Source organism: Trachinotus anak, unplaced genomic scaffold (assembly GCF_046630095.1).
Source record: "Trachinotus anak isolate AG129_WGS33_773 ecotype Australia unplaced genomic scaffold, CSIRO_AGI_Tana_v1 ptg000026l, whole genome shotgun sequence".
In the NCBI taxonomy this organism is placed as follows: Eukaryota; Metazoa; Chordata; class Actinopteri; order Carangiformes; family Carangidae; genus Trachinotus; species Trachinotus anak.
In genome coordinates, this window is record NW_027273877.1 from 10,619,446 (window position 1) to 10,637,164 (window position 17,719).

The window sequence follows — 17,719 nt, forward strand, 5'->3', positions numbered from 1 at the left end:
CACATTGCCAGACAACCATAAAGGCTTTTAATTAGCTTTTGGGTATTGGGCACCATTTGTCCAGAAATTTCCAGAAAAGTGTGCCATAAAACAAAAAAGGGTGATTTAAAGAACAAGCAATTATTAAACACACTTAGAGATGGTAAAATATTAACCAAACAGATCAATAATTTCATTTGCAATCCCCATCAAAGGTTAAGTGAAGCTTAATCTTTATCTCCTCTTCAAACAGCTTTCCTAAAGCATTAAAATAACCTTATTAAAGATGGATATTGTGCTTCAAGGCTGTTACTGACAGTATGGTGAATTGTTAGTTACTTTTTTAGAAAATAAAGATATTACCAAAGGTTTATTGTAATGCATGATTCGAAATGATCATGACAAAGCCTCATTTTGCAACAACAAAATTTCCAATACTACTTCTAAGCAAACAGACACACACAGAATTTCCTAACATGTCCACTCACACAGTATAAAAATGCAGGTTCAGCCCCTGCTTAGCTACATTTCACAGCTCAGCTCCACAGCGAGACTCCACATCAGAGGACTTCATCAGGACCACACAGCATGGACCTGTTCGCCAAAACTCTGTTTCTGTGCCTAGCACTTGCTCTCGCTAATGGAGCACCTGCGTGAGTATTGTATGAAGTATTACTCAAAACATTCAGATCAGGAGGCTCAGTCCTATGCTGGTCCAAACTTTCACTGGTTGACACATGTGCATTATATATTTCCAACCTGTGCAGATTATTTATTTAGGCTAAAAAGTTAAAACATAATTGTATTGAGTTTAATTTGTGTTACAACTCAGTTTCAAGTTTATGGTCAAACTTTTAACATATTTTCCTTTTCTGTAATACAGCAACATATGAGTCTATATCTATAAATACAGGAGGAAAAAAATGTCTTAAATAAAAATAATATAGCCTTATAGAACCAGTACATTTATCCTGTAAATGGTTAGAGAGATGTTGAGTCAATGTATGGTCATTTTTGTGATTGCAGTTTTTGTTGTAATAGATTGCACTAAAATATAAGGAGCTCCTATTTTTTTGTCCACCCTCTGAAAATGATGAGGGTCATACTTACTAATCCATATTTACTCTTTGTAAGTTTAACCAACGCAGTGGAAAGGGGACAGGTCATTGACCAGCCTTTTCATAACTCTGTTTACTTGTTCACAAAGTCCACCAGTTGCATCAATTGAACAAACAGAAGAGTCATAGTATGTCCTTTGTGGTTTGTCCCTGATTGACCTGTTTTCTGACTAAAGGATTTTTGGAAACGAAATCTAATGTGATGCCATGTTGTGAGTCTTTTGCAGACAAATAAAGAATCTTTTCTGTCATTCACAGGCACCCACAAGTTTCAGCAGCACAAGGTGGGTGTTTAATAAACCAAACTTAAAGTCATAACTACTTTATTACTGGTTTGTCCACAATTAGTCTGTTATAAAGTTGCTAAACATCAACTGCAGAGGCAGTCTCATAGAAACAAGCCATTCTTTTCAACAATGCATGTCTTATGACACACATTTTCTGTATTTACCATCATTTCAATTCCATCAATGGCAATTATAGTTTTATTATCTCTGTTTTTCTAACTCTGGAATAAAGATGCTGCTGTGCCAGACCGGTGTGCAGGTATTGAGTTTGATGCCATCACTCCTGACGAGAATGGAATCACTTTCTTCTTCAAAGGTGACTCTCTTTTTGCATTAGTCTCTCTCTCTGTCTCTCTCTCTTTCTCTCTCTCTCTCTCTCTTTCTGTTGCAGTATAATGAAATCATCTGATGTTTTCTCAGGTCCCCACCTGTGGAAAGGTTACCATGGTCCAGCTCAGCTCTCCAACGAGTTCTTCAAGGAGCTAGATGATATCCATCACATTGGCCATGTTGATGCTGCCTTCCGCATGCACAACAAAGAGAACCCAGACATCCATGATCACATCTATTTCTTCCTGGTATGATCCTCAGACACTCTCATTTGTGATATAATTCAGTTAAAAATAAATAAATAAATCAGATCAAGAGGCAGGTCTGTCCCTGATCTCGGCTGTTTTATTCTATAATCTCCAGGATGACAAGGTGTTCAGGTATTATAACCAAACTCTGGAGGAAGGGTATCCAAAAGAGATCCAGGAGGAATTCCCAGGAGTGCCAACTCACCTGGATGCTGCAGTGGAGTGTCCCAGTGGCGAGTGCACTACCGACTCAGTTCTGTTCTTTAAGGGTATGTGGGCATTCTCTGCAAAAATGTTCACCTCACTAAGTCAAGACTATAATTAGGCCATAAACAAACATGTACAATTAAAATAAATGTAAGAAATAATGGAATTAGATAAAGAGACAATGAAAAATGTGATTATCTCAGTATTATAAAGATAATGCTTCCCCCTAGTGGAGGAAATTATCTGCTGCAGGTGCAAGTTTTGTCATAATGTTTTGAAGCAGCTTTAAAGTAGGTAAAATACTCTTTGGAAACTTAAGTTTTTTCATGTTTGTAACATACAAATTGCAATGAATACTAAGATTATAACTTTATTAGATAGATATACTCCAGCATACTATATCTAACAGGATGTCTTGCAGATATTGGCAGACTTTTTTATATTATATTTGTTTATTTTTGTTTTATTTTTTGTTTCTATTATATTTTTTTAAAGAATTTAAGCAGATTAATCAGTGTTGCATTTAGTTAGTCATATGCAGATAAATGAAAATTCTGATTAAATTAGATGACTTTAAATAAATGAACATATAGTGGAGATGATTAATTATCCTTTTCTCAAACTAATAGCCTCATTTCTCCCCACAGGTCATGATGTGCATGTTTATGATATTGCCACAAAGACAGTGAAGACCAAGACCTGGTCCCACCTGCCTGTCTGCACTTCTGCTTTACGCTGGCTGGAGAGCCACTACTGTTTCCATGGACACAACTTCACCAGGTTCAACCCAGTATCTGGAGATGTGAACGGTACCTACCCAAAAGATGCCCGCAATTACTTCATGAGGTGCCCCAACTTTGGTGAGTTCACTGGTAAAAGAACAGTGAAGTTTGGTTTAAATCTCACAATAACATCGTGTTGTGCAAGAAATGCCCATACGCTAATGTAATATATGGACATATATTGAATTTCTGTATATGACATATATAGGTCCAAACTTTCCTAGAATGGGAAGACAGACATGTTTACAATTAATGAGAAATTAATGAGAAAAACATATATAAACATTTTATATCAATTTCATTTTTATATTTACATTGTTTTACTAAACTTGCATATATAGATTATATATAGCCAACGTATATGTTGACACTATATTATACCATGTAAATATTCATCATAGATATTTGTATTATGTGTACATGTACAACCTTTACTATGGGTATGTTACATTAACTTATATATTCATATATCCAGAGGATGTATATGTGTGATAATAATATAGGTAATATATATGACAATATCACTGTTGATATAGTATGGGTGTACACAGATTTATTTTTGACAAAAGTATTCACTTTCAGTGTAATCTGTATTTCACTGCAGGTCATGGAGGTGGTTCTAAAGGTTCTAAATGCAGTGAGGTCAAATTAAGTGCCATCACCACTGATGATACGGGCAAAACATACATGTTTGCAGGTAAAGTCATGTACACAAAATAACTGCTTTTATAATTTTAGAAATAGTAGTTTATAAAGGAATAGTTCAATATCTTGGGAAAGGGGGGGACAGGTAGCTCTAGCCAAAGTTAAAATACACCTCAACACAGTTACAGCATGTAGCTCTGTAAAACCACAACTTTTTGTTTTTACATTACTGTGCACAGATTAAACAATATGTCATGTTAATAAGTTAGCTTTAGAGGCAGTAGGTGTATTTTTGAACTTCGGCTAGGCTGGGTTAACGATTTCAGCTAGTTTCTTCTCTATGCTGAGCTAAGATAGTCACCTGTACAGTGCAGCTTCATACAAATCACACATTGTACGAACTACATAACACTGAAGAAAATAGCTAATTTAGCCAAAATGGTGTGACTACAAGGATAGCAGTGGAACTACCCAGCACTCTTAAGTTGAAATGATTTTCCTGTTCCTCCTACTATCTATATGAAAGCAGCATTACAGGAGCTCGATGCATGTTTTGAACAGAGCCAGGCATGCTATTTCTTCCTGCTTACAGTCTTACAGTATATTCTACGCTAAGCTTATCAATGCCTGTAGCTCCGTAGATAATGTATAAACATGAAAATGATCTTCTGATCTTCTCATCCAACTCTTGGCAAGAAAGTACAGATCGCACAGATCTTTTAAATTATTTTTGTCCCTTCAATTATGTCTTTTGAGATTGCTGTATAGCTTTGACTAAGAACATACTCCATTCTGTTCAGGTCCTATCTACATGCGTCTGGACACCCATCGTGACGGCTTTCACCCCTTCTCAATCACCAGGGCATGGAAAGAGATGACCAACGGGGTGGATGCTGTCTTCTCCTACAATAACAAAAACTACTTGATTAAGGTAGACCTTGAAGTAACCACTTGCATTTCTTCCTGCTGTCATCAGAATGCTTAAATTCTGTTGCAATTAAGACTAAAATCCCTCTTCACGCCTGCAGGATGATCAGGTTTACATCTATAAAGTAGCTGTTCCCCACGTCCTGGTCGAAGGCTACCCCAAGACCTTGAAGGAGGAGCTTGGCATTGAAGGACGCGTAGACGCAGCTTTTCTCTGTCCCAGTGAACACACGGTTCATATAATCCAAGGTAAGGTTAATGAGTACCTATGTTGAACTTGTTTGAAATATGAACAAAACTCTTGAAATATAGCAAGCTAGAAAAAAAAGCTAATCAAAATTTGAAAAAGCAAAATTTAAAAAAAACATCTTTACATGTATTTCTTTTAAAAGGACAACGGATGGTTGATATCGACCTTACTGCCACGCCAAGGGTTGTGACCCGAGATGTGCCCTTGCCCTTGTCTGACATTGATGCTGCTCACTGTGGTCCAGATGGAGTGTATATTTTCAAGGGCTCACAGTATTACCACTATGAGAGTCCCATGATAATGGCTATGAGCAAAATTGCCCCTGTGCCTCAGGATATCACCTCAGAAATGATGGGATGTGAGGATTAGGAGTCAGGGATGAGAGGATATTTCACAGTAATCTGCCCTGCAAACATTACAGAAAGACAGCATTTTCATCCTCCTCCACATCAAAGAAAATAAGTGACATCTATCTGAACAAACAGATTAACAGCCTGTAATTGAAAACATCTCACTTCTTGAATGGAGAGTAAAGAACTGAATATTAAGATTTTGGAAAAATCCTCCTCCCTTGCTTGATGGAGTTTGAGTTGTTTGCTGAATAAAATTTGGAGAAGAAAACTGCATACTGTCCATTCAGTTTTTTTATGATATTTGTGCTATTAATTTTTGGTTTGTTATTTGAAACTAAGGCTCATGAAAAACCGTTTTGAAGAACAAAAACAGAGGGAAACTTACAAGTAATGTCAGTTTTAAGCCACTAGAGGACCTACTGTTCAAATGAATGCGTTACACTAGAAATAATGTGAGAATCAGACTCACTGTTAACCAAAAGCTGATGTAATGAGGTCTGAATACAGGCATATACTGTGAAGAGGAAACAGCCCCTTTTGCCTAACCCATACCACACACATTCTCTACATATATACACATTGCCAAAGAACCTGTTTTTGTTGCTTAAACTTTATTTCCAAAGCTTTAATGACATATAAATGACAAAGCAAACATGACAAGTCTCAGTGATTAAACAAAGAAAAATGAGTATGAACAGGAGGCCATGATGTGTTAATTTCAAAATGAGTGACTGACAGATTTCAATTGAAAAAAAAAACAATCAGGAGAAATATGACACTAAAAAAGTAGTTATATAGGCATATTCTCATATATAATTCTGTGCCAGGTAGCTAGACATGGTTTATTGTCAGTGATGCAGTTTGACAAAAAATACATTGTAGAATCTCATGACATGACCATAAACAGTTTTCAAGACTCCCAGTCTGTTTTGCATTTAGTACATGACGAGGTGGATCCTGCATTGAACTGGCTGCACTGACTCTTAGATGCAATCCCTGTCATAAGGTCCTATTGCAGACACCTCAAGAAGTTGAATCCATCCAGGCATCCCCCAGATCCCTCTTGCTATGGAGCTCTTTTTCCCAAATCTTTCTCAAATGCTCAGTATTGTCACTCATTAGTGCGGGATCTCGCAGACAAAGAACCTGTTTGTAACCAGGATGTCTATGCCCCTAATGGGACACCCGATGTCTCACCAAAGGCATACATAAGTGGTCTAAATGGCTCTTTTGTAAGCACAAGTGTCTCTGTGATCAGCCCTCTGTTTAATGTAAGTGCTGCTCTAGTGTGAAGTGTAGGGTTAAAAAACTCTGTACATGGATTCATTTTTTTTTATACCTACCACTTAGAGGTCCTGTGGACAGCACAAATCAATAAGGACAGATAATGTTACAGTGTTCACATGCAAGTAATGTCCTTTGTTGCACATATGTAATTTCTTTAAAAAATGATAATTTCATATACAGGTACAGATCTGCACCTGGACCTCACGAAAGGTCAAGAAACAAAGATTCTGGTTCAGGCACTTAAGCTTAAAATGTCCAAACATTGGTGTTGGTTATTTAATCTAATTTTAACATTCACATACAATGATTCTTACTTTTTATTAGAGACACAGGTTTTTTTCCCCCTCACCAAATACCACATGTATTCAGCTACTCATATCTCTGTCCCCCCATCATATTGAGTTGTCAGTGATTTCCAGCAATATGCTGCAGGTGTAGATGCAAGCTCGCTAAGGGGTCTCCACGCAGGTGTGAAGCTCTATAGTGCTGGCCTCAATTTAGAGAAATCACTAGTGGCCAAAACTTTATTTCCTGCAAGAAAGAGGCCAGAACACATGTCCAGCTGAGCCACAACAGAATCACAGACAGATTTGCTGCTGATAAAAACAGAAAATATTCCCTGATGTTCTCATCCACACAATATAGTGAAACACCTCCATGTTTCCATTTGATGATCTAATTTCAAACCAACCAAGCATTCAGCGCTCATATGGTATTTAGGCTAAGTTTACATGATAGCTCTTAATGGCTATCATCTACTTTTCTCTCAGACAGTGTGCTGGGTCTTTATATTCATCAAAATTAATAAAATCGAATTATATTATATTATATTATATTATATTCTCAGCAACAACAAAGTCAAGGTTTACATTTCCACCCTCCAAAACTAAAACATAATGTCTGTCTACAAAGTAGGTGGTTCTTTTATTGATGAGTCCTGGTCTCTCATTATTGCAATATACAGTACTTTCACAAACTGTCCATGCTCATATTGGACCATATAGACACGTACGCAGCAGCCTGCAAGAGTCCAGAGGTCGGGACAGCATTAACAGGCATTCAAGGCCTTTTCACTCCCTGGAGAGGTTTTTGTTCTGCCAAAATCCCTGGGACTTTCAGCATGCATAAAGGAAGTGCTGGCCTCAGCACAGCTTAATGGGTGAGGCCATGAGGACACACACACACACACAAATCGCAACACACATGCACGTGCACATAGAAACACTGATCCACATACACACATGCACAGCAGACAGTATGGACTGTTGTCATCATACGTACACACACACACACACACAAACAGCTACCAACTATTAAGCACAATCAATAAGTGGACATTATATCATTCTAAATAATTAATATGCATTATTTTATTCATCTTTATTTCATTTTATTTTCTTGTGCAAAACACTGCATGCTTGAGATGTTATTGTGACTAAATATGACAGAATGAGGGTCACATTCTCAGATTTATATTTGTTAATTCTAAAAAAAATAATAGTGTCGCTGTTCACCATTTTTTTTTTCGCTTGCCAAATGCCATTAATTGTAGTTAGTTAATTGTAGTCAACCCGCCATAACCTTTTATCCTGATCCAGTATAATTTAATAGTACAATAGTACTGTGTAACAGCAGGATCAAATAAACTTGTTCTTCATACATGTGTGGTGAAAAAAAAATATGGAATGTCCACATCAGAAAGAGTTCATCCTCTTGGGAGCATGGATCTGTTTAGTGCATTTAATAGCAATCTGAGTGTTAGATTTTTATATGGAAAGTGGAAAATTTTGGCCTGATAGTGGAACTTGAGGAGAGGTTAAAGGCCAATTAACACATTAACACTCAGGAGATCATGAAAATCAAATTTCAAGTCAAATCTTATTGGAATCCAGCCAATTTCAATATCGTGATCAAAGGTGGAACTAATGTCAGATAAACTACTAGTCTGTAATTTTGCTCAACTACCAGAGCACAATAACGGTAGCAAATTTAACACATAATGTAGGCTAATTTTTGAACCCATGGCTCTTTGAGTTCAGACAAAAGGAGGATTAAGTGGACAGTTATTGGCAGATTTTATCAGCTGTGCTTGGCTAGCGAGCTAGCCAGCTAATTAATGCTATCATTAAATAATGCTGTGTGCATTAGTTGAAAACTCTTTTTGTCACTGAAAAATGAGAAACTAAGGGGTCTCTTTTTATAGTTATAGTTAGTTCAAATATTATACTACAGCTAACATTAATTACTCACATTAGAGCAGAGAAACATACTGTTTAATCAATTTCTTAGAATTTTGCTCTTTTCTTTTTGGTTTCACTGTTTCACTGGGAAGGAATTTAACAGAGACGCAGTTACTTGTTTGTCCTACTTCAGTTTGAAAATGCATAACTGGTGAAGTGGTTTTGGTTCTGGACTCCAAATGGAGAAAAAGTAATTGAAAGGAAAACGCTCACCATGACAGAAACCCAGTATGGTACAAAATGTTTATTCAGTAACAGTTCTGTAAACATCTGAGGTAAATGAACATTTACATCAACATGTTCTTTAACATTAGGTTCAGACGCAAGGCACTTCTCTTCAAAGACAGTCATGTTACAACGGGAGTGATAGCGGGGGGGTTGCTCTTCATTTTTAACACATGGGAGTCCGTTTCCCTGCTTGTAGGGGCGCCATGAAAATCCCATCACACAACCTCTGTTTTCCGTTGTGGGATTTTGATCCAAGGCACATCCATGGTGTAAAAGCTGGTGTAGTTAAAAGTCTCCCAATCCATATTCAGGACAGAAAAAAACAATCACTTTAGATTAATGTCTTGTCCATTCCAAGTCTAATTTTGATTGTATTATTGCCACAAATAAACAAAAATATGTTAATATCCCAAATAACCCTCCTCCTAGGACACCCTTTGTTATTTTTATTTTCTATTTATATCTTCATAACAGCGGTCTAGCTATCTAACTGTGCAAATCTTTATCTACATATTAAAGGTACTAAACAGCTTGGAACAACAAGGTTATGAAAAAACATTTCAGCAATAAAAAATAAGTAAAATAAACCTTGTTTCAACATTTTTAGAGACAAAGTTCAACATAATGTCTTTTGGTGGAATTCTTTTTCCTAGATTCATGAAAGGGTTATAAAACTGATCTTGTGGTTGGAGATTCGAGGGTTAGGGGTGAGGTTCCTGAGCAGAAATCTTTAAAAATCCAGTAAGTGTTGTCATCTCTTTAAAGTTTAAGTTTGATCGGAGACATGTAAACATTTGACAGTCAGCAAACAATCTGTATTAAGTCTCTTGTTCACCCTATCCTAAACAAAAATAGTTATTCTTGACTAAAATGTAGCTGATGTGCTAAAACTGAAGTGCCTTTCAGTGTATCTTGCTTCTGTCACCTCATGTTCATGTTGGTTTATAGAAATTAGGTTGCATTCATGACAAGATGAAAATCATTAACTTTAAAACTCAGACTTCTCAAAAAAGACCTTGAGAAGCCACTGTTCTTAGTGCCAAATGCCCTGCCACTGAATTAGGGTTATGGGTCGGCAGATCTTTTACATACATTTGCCATGTTGAAGGCAAATGTATATTGAGCTTAAACTATTTTACAGTAAACAAAAGGCCTTAATCACAAACTTTATGTTATTAAAGCATAGCATAGAGTCATAGTATAGTCAACAGTAAGACCACATAGTGGTCAAATGCAACAGACCTATAACATTACAGACATCTAGGTTTGTCATAGTAGGAAAATCATACATGGAAGAAATAATATTAACAATGGTTCAGTTCCATTTAAGATTTTTATAAGCCTTGATGGTGAGCCAAACAACAAAATGCATACCCCTAGAACTGGAAGACCTGATAATTGCTATTTAATTCTGAAATCTGTCACCTTTTTCACATTGTCGCCAAAGCAAAGATGACAGAGGTTAGGTTTTTTTTTTGTTGGTTTTTTTTTTAGCTATTGCGACATTTGAAACATTTGCTGGCTAATGATTGCTACAAATAATTGCGAGTTGACAAGCCATGACAAAACTAAAAAAGACTAACTTTTGCTTGGTAGCTCATCCTTGACTAATTCAGAAGTTAGTCTTAATGCTAACATTAGGCAAACTGAATTCATTTAAAGCATGGCTTTGTTACGTTAAAGTCTGAATGCTCAGCAAGTTTGATACTTAAGTTTGTGAACAAGTTCCAAATTGCCATGAATGCATATGGGTGAACATTTCCATTATCTTAATTTATTTTTACAGTATATAACCATTGATCAAGGCACTCTGAGATTTGACACCTGCAATAAAAAAATTCTCATTCAGCACAACCACTCTCTTCACATAGGAGATGGTTTACACCCATGATATTGTGACAGTGTAACAATGGTTTTCTAACAGAGTCAAGAGTTATTTACCTGATGGTAGAACATCTGACCCAAGCTGGTTAAAACGACTAAAACAAAAGCTAGAATGTGAACAAAAACAACATTTTGTCTTTATCGAAATGTAAACATACATTCATTTGGTTATTTTGGTTATGGTGTTCAAATACTAATTCACCAATGGTAAATCATGTGATATAATCTAGCACTTTTCTAGTATTTTTCAAGTATGTTAAGTATAATCTTCTAATATTCTGCCCAGAAAGAAACACAAAGATGTACAAACCCAAAACGCAATTTGCCCCAAACCACTCCCCCTCGCTACTAGGATGCAGTTTTTATTCCCAGATTTTGGATAAAACATCAGTAACTTGCCGTGATAAATTAAAGCTGTTAGGAAGTTGCTGTAAGGCAACACAACTGAATTTATATTAGCCATTTTCTATCTGTTTTTTTGTTTTAACCTTTTTTTGGCAGGAATTAATGAGAAGAACAGGAAAAATGAACATTCTATGTGGGATGTCTGTTAAGAAATAACAGAGAAATAAAATCACTTTTTTTTAGATCATATCGCTCTCTTTTTTTCAAAAAAATCTAAAAGCTACTGTATATTCTACAGCTAGTCTACAAAATTAACTTAAGAGTCCCCCTATACAGAACTCCTAGGGGAACTCAACAGTTCTGTAACACACTGCAAACACAAGCATCAGAAAGAAGGTTTACTGATTTTTATTCCCTGTTCAAGCTGCAAAGCTTTAAATTGCTCGATGAAGAAATGTAATTTAGATCTTGATCATGTGTTATTTTTTTATTTGCGTCAACTTTTCCAACATTGGATTTTTGTATAAAGTGACCAGTGGGGCCAATGTCAGAAAACACTGAAGCACTTTTGATTTTTGGTTTCCTTGGTATTTATAAATTGCAGCTTGATCAGAAACGAACAACTTTTTTTTTTAAATATAGGTAGTTCTGTATTATATCCTGTGGTGACTATCAATACTATTAATCATTATATATTTACATATTTATAAACTTTATATAGTTTACCCTGATGTAACTGCAGAGATGTCATTTTGTAAACACTGAAACAAATTAAGGAACCTAAACACTCACATATGCACGCACACACACACACACACACAGCCTGTGAAGCCTAAAGAATATATCTCAGGGTGGGACTGCTTTATTGCTTTCCTGTGGTAATCCGCTCTGTCCTAACATTGGTGCATCCCTCTCTTCATTGAAATTACAGGCTGGTGAGAGCAGCAGACACAGACGGACAGATTCAACAGACACTCGTCTCCGTCATCACGTCACAAGAAAAAGAAAAAGAAAGAAACAAAAGTGCAAACCTCTCCTCTGGTCTCCCAGCAAAGAAATAAAAGAAAGATGAAAGTAATAGAATATATGATGCCTCTACGCTCCCAAACTTAGTTAGTCCAATCATCATCATCATCATCGTCAACATCATCATCATCATCATCATCATCATCATAACCTTTCCTTAATCGTGTCTGTGCTGTCTGTGCTGTGTGTGTGTGTGTATTTATATATATATATATATATATATATATATATATATATATATATATATATATATATATAGATAGATAGATATATGTGTGTGTGTGTGTGTGTGTGTGTGTGTGTGTGTGTGTACATATGTATGTATGTATACTGTGAGTGTGTATGTAGGTGTGTATCTTCGTGATCATCATTTCATAGGCCTGTACACCTCCCCTGTCCAAAATAATGTAGCCAGAACAGTGAGTGGCAGCCATGCCGGCTCTTAATTTCTCTCTTTGTGATTAGCAGTCACCAATTCAATGAATTTTAGGTGGTGTAACACACCGTCTCTACCATGGGAGCCATGTTGGAGATCTTCAGCTTCCCACAGAGACGTGGTTGTGTCACTTAAAGGAATGGTTTACATTTTTTGGAAGTATGTTCATTTGCTTTTTTTCCTGACAGTTAGGTAGGAAGATCTGTACCACTCTCACATATATGGCGCTAGAGCCAGGAGACGATCAGCTTATATAATGAACTGCACTTTAAACACTTTCTACAATTAAAATTTGCTGAATGTATTGAATTAGTGTTGATGTTGGATTGTATTTTGAGCCACGGCAGCTTTTTGAGCTGCTTTGCTAGCTGTTTCCTGTCTTTATGCTAAAGGCAACTCCTTGGTTTACGCACAGACGCGACAGTGCTAATGATCTCTTTACCTCACTCCCTGCAAAAAAGTAAATAAACTTATTTCCCAAAATGTCAAACTATTACTTAAACGGTACAGGCTAAACACTTTAACTTGGTCATGCCCTGTGATTCTTATCAGAAAACAGCATTTGATTATTTGTAATGCGGAAAAAAGTTGCAAACTGACAGGAATCTTCCTCTTACCCAGTCTCACCTGTAAAATGGTTGATGCCTTTGCCATACTACATCTTATCAGAGTTGTGCTTAGAAGAGCTTACAAGAGTGTTACAAGCAATAAATTGATTAAAAATAACAGTAGTCATACTACAACCTCATATTTCTTTGACATATTAAAGGCACTTTTACATTTTATGCTTTGTCCACTGCATTGATCTACTGCTGTGACTTGTTGCCTGCCTGAACAAACTTACATCCAATTTTAAAAAGACAAGCTTTATATTTTTGAAGTGAATACCTTAAAGTCCTGAAGAAATATATATTATTATCTCTCCGAAACGACTCCAGATGTGTTACTGGAAGATTTCTGCAAAGCCCCTCTGAGCTGATGTCTTAAAAGTTGAGCTCACTTTTGACATATTGTTACTGATATGTAGATAGAGCATCAGCAAGGTGCCATCAGTGTACTCTGGCCAAACTCCTCCTATCCCTATTTCTGGTTCATAATTATGAGATTAATATAAGTAGCCAACTCCAGCTGAATCTCTATTTGTTAACATTTGCCATGCAGAGCATCAGTCCTTTGCTGGAGGGCGTGCTTGTGCGGTTTTATGCTGTGGTGCATTTGTGAAAAAGTTGTATATGTAGGTTTTCTATGTGTGTACAGCATGTACGTAAGGTTGTGTGAATGTGAGAGTGTGTGTGGGTTGTAGCTACACTGCCAGGTCATCAGGGCGAGCTCGGACGCTGCTGCTCTTGCTGGCCCGACTTGGCTTCCGGATGTCTGTCGCTGCAGCAGATGGAGGCTGATGCATCTCCGCCCTGGTAACCACAGTGAAGTCGTCATGTGGGACGATACAAGGTGCTGAGGCGACAGTGTTTTCCTCATCCAACACTGTCTCCTGTGGCGTGAGGGAGGAAAGAGGGGTATTACGAGGAAGTGTAGGAAACATTGAGCGTTGCTCCTCTTGTGCAGATGTCGGAGTCGTCTCCTCCTGAGGAGAGGAGGAGGTGGAGGTGGGAGCAGAGGGAAGATGAGGAGGATAGGAGCAGGCGGAGTTTTTTCCATTCAGACTGTTGAGCTCCAGTGCCATGTTGCTCCAGTTCTGCTCCATTGCAGTCAACTGCCCACGGCTTCCAACGCTCCCTTTGTCACCATTGCTATAAAAGGAAGCGGGCAGGGTCTCCAATAGGAAGTCGTCTGGGTGGAACGCTGTGCCGTCCATCTTGAGCTCAGCGGGCACAGGGGCGGTGGCCATGTTAGGGTTTAAAGAGATCACAGTGGGGGAGGCTTCTGTTGGACTGTAAGCCCTTCCCTCCGCTGCTCCACTGCCCACCACGCTCACACTGGCATACGCCGGCAAACAGGCAAGCACCGACGGAGAGGTCTGCTCAGGAATCGTCTCAGAGTCTCCACGTTCGTCTGCACCCAGCAGTGACTCACTGTCGGGTACAAACTCATTGGAGACCCCGTGTTTGACTTTCTTCCAGCCCAGGTGGTAAATCTCTAGCAGGTTGAGGACCAGAGAGACACAGGCAACCACGAGCATGAAGATGATGAAGATTGTCTTTTCAGTGGGCCTGGGACAACAAACAAACAAAAGTAGATTTAATTCACAAATAAAAACCAAGTCAGTCCTCAACCCACAAGTGAAAACAAATTTAAGCTACAAATAAGTGTTTCAGCTAAGCGGCCAGACAAGGTGATGTTAAAACTAAACAGTGTGAACCTGTATTTTAGCTCAACACTGCAAAACAAGAACGTTTTGTTATTTCCCATGTCTCAACTGCTGACTTTTTGCATGTAGCCTTAGCATCATCGTTTAAACATAATATCATGCAACTTTACCTCCAGTCTTTCACCACAGTATATGTATGTGGGCATCAAATGCATATTTAAGATTTCTGGGCTCTTGTTTTAAAAGGAGTCATGTCGGAAACAGTTTGATTTGATGGAAAATCAACAACCTATTATTTCAAGTTATTAAGAATCTCCAGTATAAGTGCAACGGCGTATGTGCTGTGGGAGAACGTGTAGCTGGACAAGTGTAACAACAATAGGGACTTTAAGCAGCGACAGTTGAAGGGACGGCTACGGCATGACATGTATGACATAGATTCTATCTCACTTCCTACTGTTGCAGCCCAACTGTGTGCTACAAGGGAACGACTGCTGCTTAAAGATCCTGTAAACCAAATTCACAGATTTGTTTATAAAATCAATATATATGTTGGAGAACTATTCCTGAAAACGTGTGAAACTTGTGAAACTTGTGTGGTACTGAATTGTGCAGTTATGCCGTTCATCATTTTTGTGTTGAGCGGTTTTTTTTGGGGGCGGGGCCTAAACAGGGTACTGGTGACGCACTTTTGGACCCCCACTTAGCATATACCACCCCTAAAGCTGTAACGGTATAAAACTATGGAGTGTACCAGCTTCAGTGGCTCTCCCGCTCAGTGTTATTGATGGTTAGCTAAGCCTTGCCTCCCAAAATGTGTCTTTCCTAGAGGCTGCAATACCAACGGTGTGGTTTTATTAGTAATTACAGAATAATGTATGAATTGATAATCATTATTATTCACTCATGACATTTCCCTTCTTTTCATGACGAGAAGGATAACATTTTTAAACGCAGGTAAACCCGCTATTAAAAGCCGATAGACTTCTTTTCCACCGCCTGTCGAGTTTGTCTTTTTGTGCGGACTCAGGACACACAACTGCAGGGAGCGATGTCATCTCTGCACTTAGAGCACACTCAGAAGCGGTGGAGGGAGAGTGAGCTGCTAGCCGCCCTGCAAACTGCAGAAAGTCTGTCAAAGTGTCGGAGCCTCCGTATGAGATGTTTCGGTCTGTGATTCTGTGTTTTTAAAACTTTCAGAGCTGCAGCCCACTCTTTCATCCCCACCACCAGTGTAGCCGCAGAGTTTCTGGTGTAACGGCGCCATGCCGGACCGGTGACAGGCCTGTGTCTGTGTCTTCCGAGAAACGTTACAGCCGGAAAAATTTGTAATGTGGAAATATATACAACATATGTGTGTGTGTGTGTGTGTGTGTGTATGTGTACAATCATTATAGCTGTTGGACGCAGTCATGTTTCCTTCCATTACAAATTTGTAACGACGTTGGGAGTGGTTTCAGTGCCTCCAGCGGACACGCCCCCAGCGTTCCAGAGTTGATAATACTGTTGTTGTTTTTTTAAGTTTGAAAGCTAATTTTCTATATTTGGCGATATTTTTATTCATCCAAATTTGGCAGGGGCTTTAATATGCAATTTTTCTGTGGTGTGGAAAACTCAGAACTCATATGTTTTTCTGCTTTAAACAATCTTTAAAGTCCCGAATAACGGAGGGGGGCGTGGCTTAGCAAATGGTCAATTTAAGCAATGTGTGGTGTAATATAAAAAGTCTTCAGTGAAGTGGAAATGGCTTGGATTTCAAATGAGCACACACACACAGGAGTTTTCATAGATCACTTTTGGGAACATTACATAAACTTACATCCATTTCCTGAAGACTTATGCTAACCCCAACCCTAACCTTGACCAAACATTTGCTTTTTCCCATTTAGGGAGACAGCTTTTGTTCATAATAGAACAAGCCATCCCCAATTAACTGGTCTCTGGTCTGAAATTTGTACCCAAAAGTAGCCTATTACAGAAATATACACAAACACACACACACAAATAAGAAGAAAATCAAGACACAAAGAAACTAGTACAAGAGAAAAAATCCTCTCTAACCTGGAGATGAAGCAGTCCACAGTGTTGGGGCAGGGCCAGCGGCCACATTTATAGAGCGGCCTCAGGTGGAAGCCATAGAGGAAGTACTGTCCCAGAATGAAGCCCACCTCAAACAGAGTCTTGAAGATGATGTTGAAGATATAGGTCCTCAGTAACGCTCCACGGATCCGAATCTTCCCATGCTCATCACGAATTGGTGGCTTCTCCTTTTTCCCACCTCCTCCTCTTCCGTCACCTACTCCATTGTGATAGAGGGGGTCGTGGTCTTCCTGGTGCCGTCCAGCTTTCCTGAGCTCCTCCTCCCTCTCCCTCCTCTTCTCCTCCATGCGGACAATGTGCAGCACATGGCCCAGGTAGATAAGGGTGGGCGTTGAGACAAAGATGATCTGCAGCACCCAGAAGCGGATGTGGGAGATGGGGAAGGCCTCGTCATAGCAGACGTTCTCGCAACCGGGCTGTTGCGTGTTACATGTGAAGTCTGACTGCTCGTCTCCCCAGACCTCTTCAGCTGCTGCACCCAGCACCAAGATGCGAAAGATAAAGAGGACAGTCAGCCAAACCTGGTGAGGAAGGACAGAGGGATTAACAGATTAATTAGATTAATTAACAGAGCAGTTAGCCAAACGTAAGAAGGTCATAGTATCTGACCTCTGCCAGTGCCAACTTTTTTTAAAATTTGACACGATCTGGCTGCTACAAGTTCTACAAAACTCATATTCACCAAGTTGATCTTTAGTCAGTCACTAACCTTTCCAATCACAGTGGAATGTTCTTGAGCGTTCTCCAGCAGCCGCCCTAGAAAGCTCCAGTCACCCAT

At 38.6% G+C, this 17,719-nt stretch overlaps 2 protein-coding genes across 2 annotated transcripts; one reads left to right on the top strand and one right to left on the bottom strand.

Annotated features, from left to right (window-relative positions):
• Window positions 1-279: 279 nt before the first annotated feature.
• On the top strand, window positions 280-5,399 carry hpxb (hemopexin b). The gene is made up of 10 exons (XM_071463788.1): window positions 280-632; window positions 1,356-1,381; window positions 1,617-1,700; window positions 1,805-1,962; window positions 2,078-2,231; window positions 2,817-3,029; window positions 3,556-3,648; window positions 4,397-4,527; window positions 4,625-4,772; window positions 4,916-5,399. The coding sequence occupies exons 1-10, from the start codon at window positions 568-570 to the stop codon at window positions 5,140-5,142; spliced, it is 1,299 nt and encodes a 432-aa protein (XP_071319889.1). The 5' UTR covers window positions 280-567; the 3' UTR covers window positions 5,143-5,399.
• Window positions 5,400-12,412: 7,013 nt separating this feature from the next.
• LOC139609875 (gap junction alpha-3 protein-like) lies at window positions 12,413-17,719 on the bottom strand. The gene is made up of 3 exons (XM_071464874.1): window positions 17,651-17,719; window positions 16,903-17,462; window positions 12,413-14,743 (listed from the first exon to the last, which is right to left on the bottom strand). Exons 1-3 carry the CDS (start codon window positions 17,717-17,719, stop codon window positions 13,876-13,878), a joined length of 1,497 nt encoding a protein of 498 aa, XP_071320975.1. The 3' UTR covers window positions 12,413-13,875.

Bases quoted from the DNA above. Each gene is read 5' to 3' on its own strand.
- hpxb (XM_071463788.1), top strand. From the start codon at position 568: ATGGACCTGTTCGCCAAAACTCTGTTTCTGTGCCTAGCACTTGCTCTC. The intron at 1,963-2,077 runs GTATGATCCTCA...TATAATCTCCAG, and splicing joins ATCACATCTATTTCTTCCTG to GATGACAAGGTGTTCAGGTA. The intron at 4,528-4,624 runs GTAGACCTTGAA...TCACGCCTGCAG, and splicing joins ACAAAAACTACTTGATTAAG to GATGATCAGGTTTACATCTA.
- LOC139609875 (XM_071464874.1), bottom strand. From the start codon at position 17,719: ATGGGTGACTGGAGCTTTCTAGGGCGGCTGCTGGAGAACGCTCAAGAA. The intron at 17,463-17,650 runs GTTAGTGACTGA...CTTCCTCACCAG, and splicing joins ATTCCACTGTGATTGGAAAG to GTTTGGCTGACTGTCCTCTT. The intron at 14,744-16,902 runs GTTAGAGAGGAT...TTGTTGTCCCAG, and splicing joins GTGGACTGCTTCATCTCCAG to GCCCACTGAAAAGACAATCT.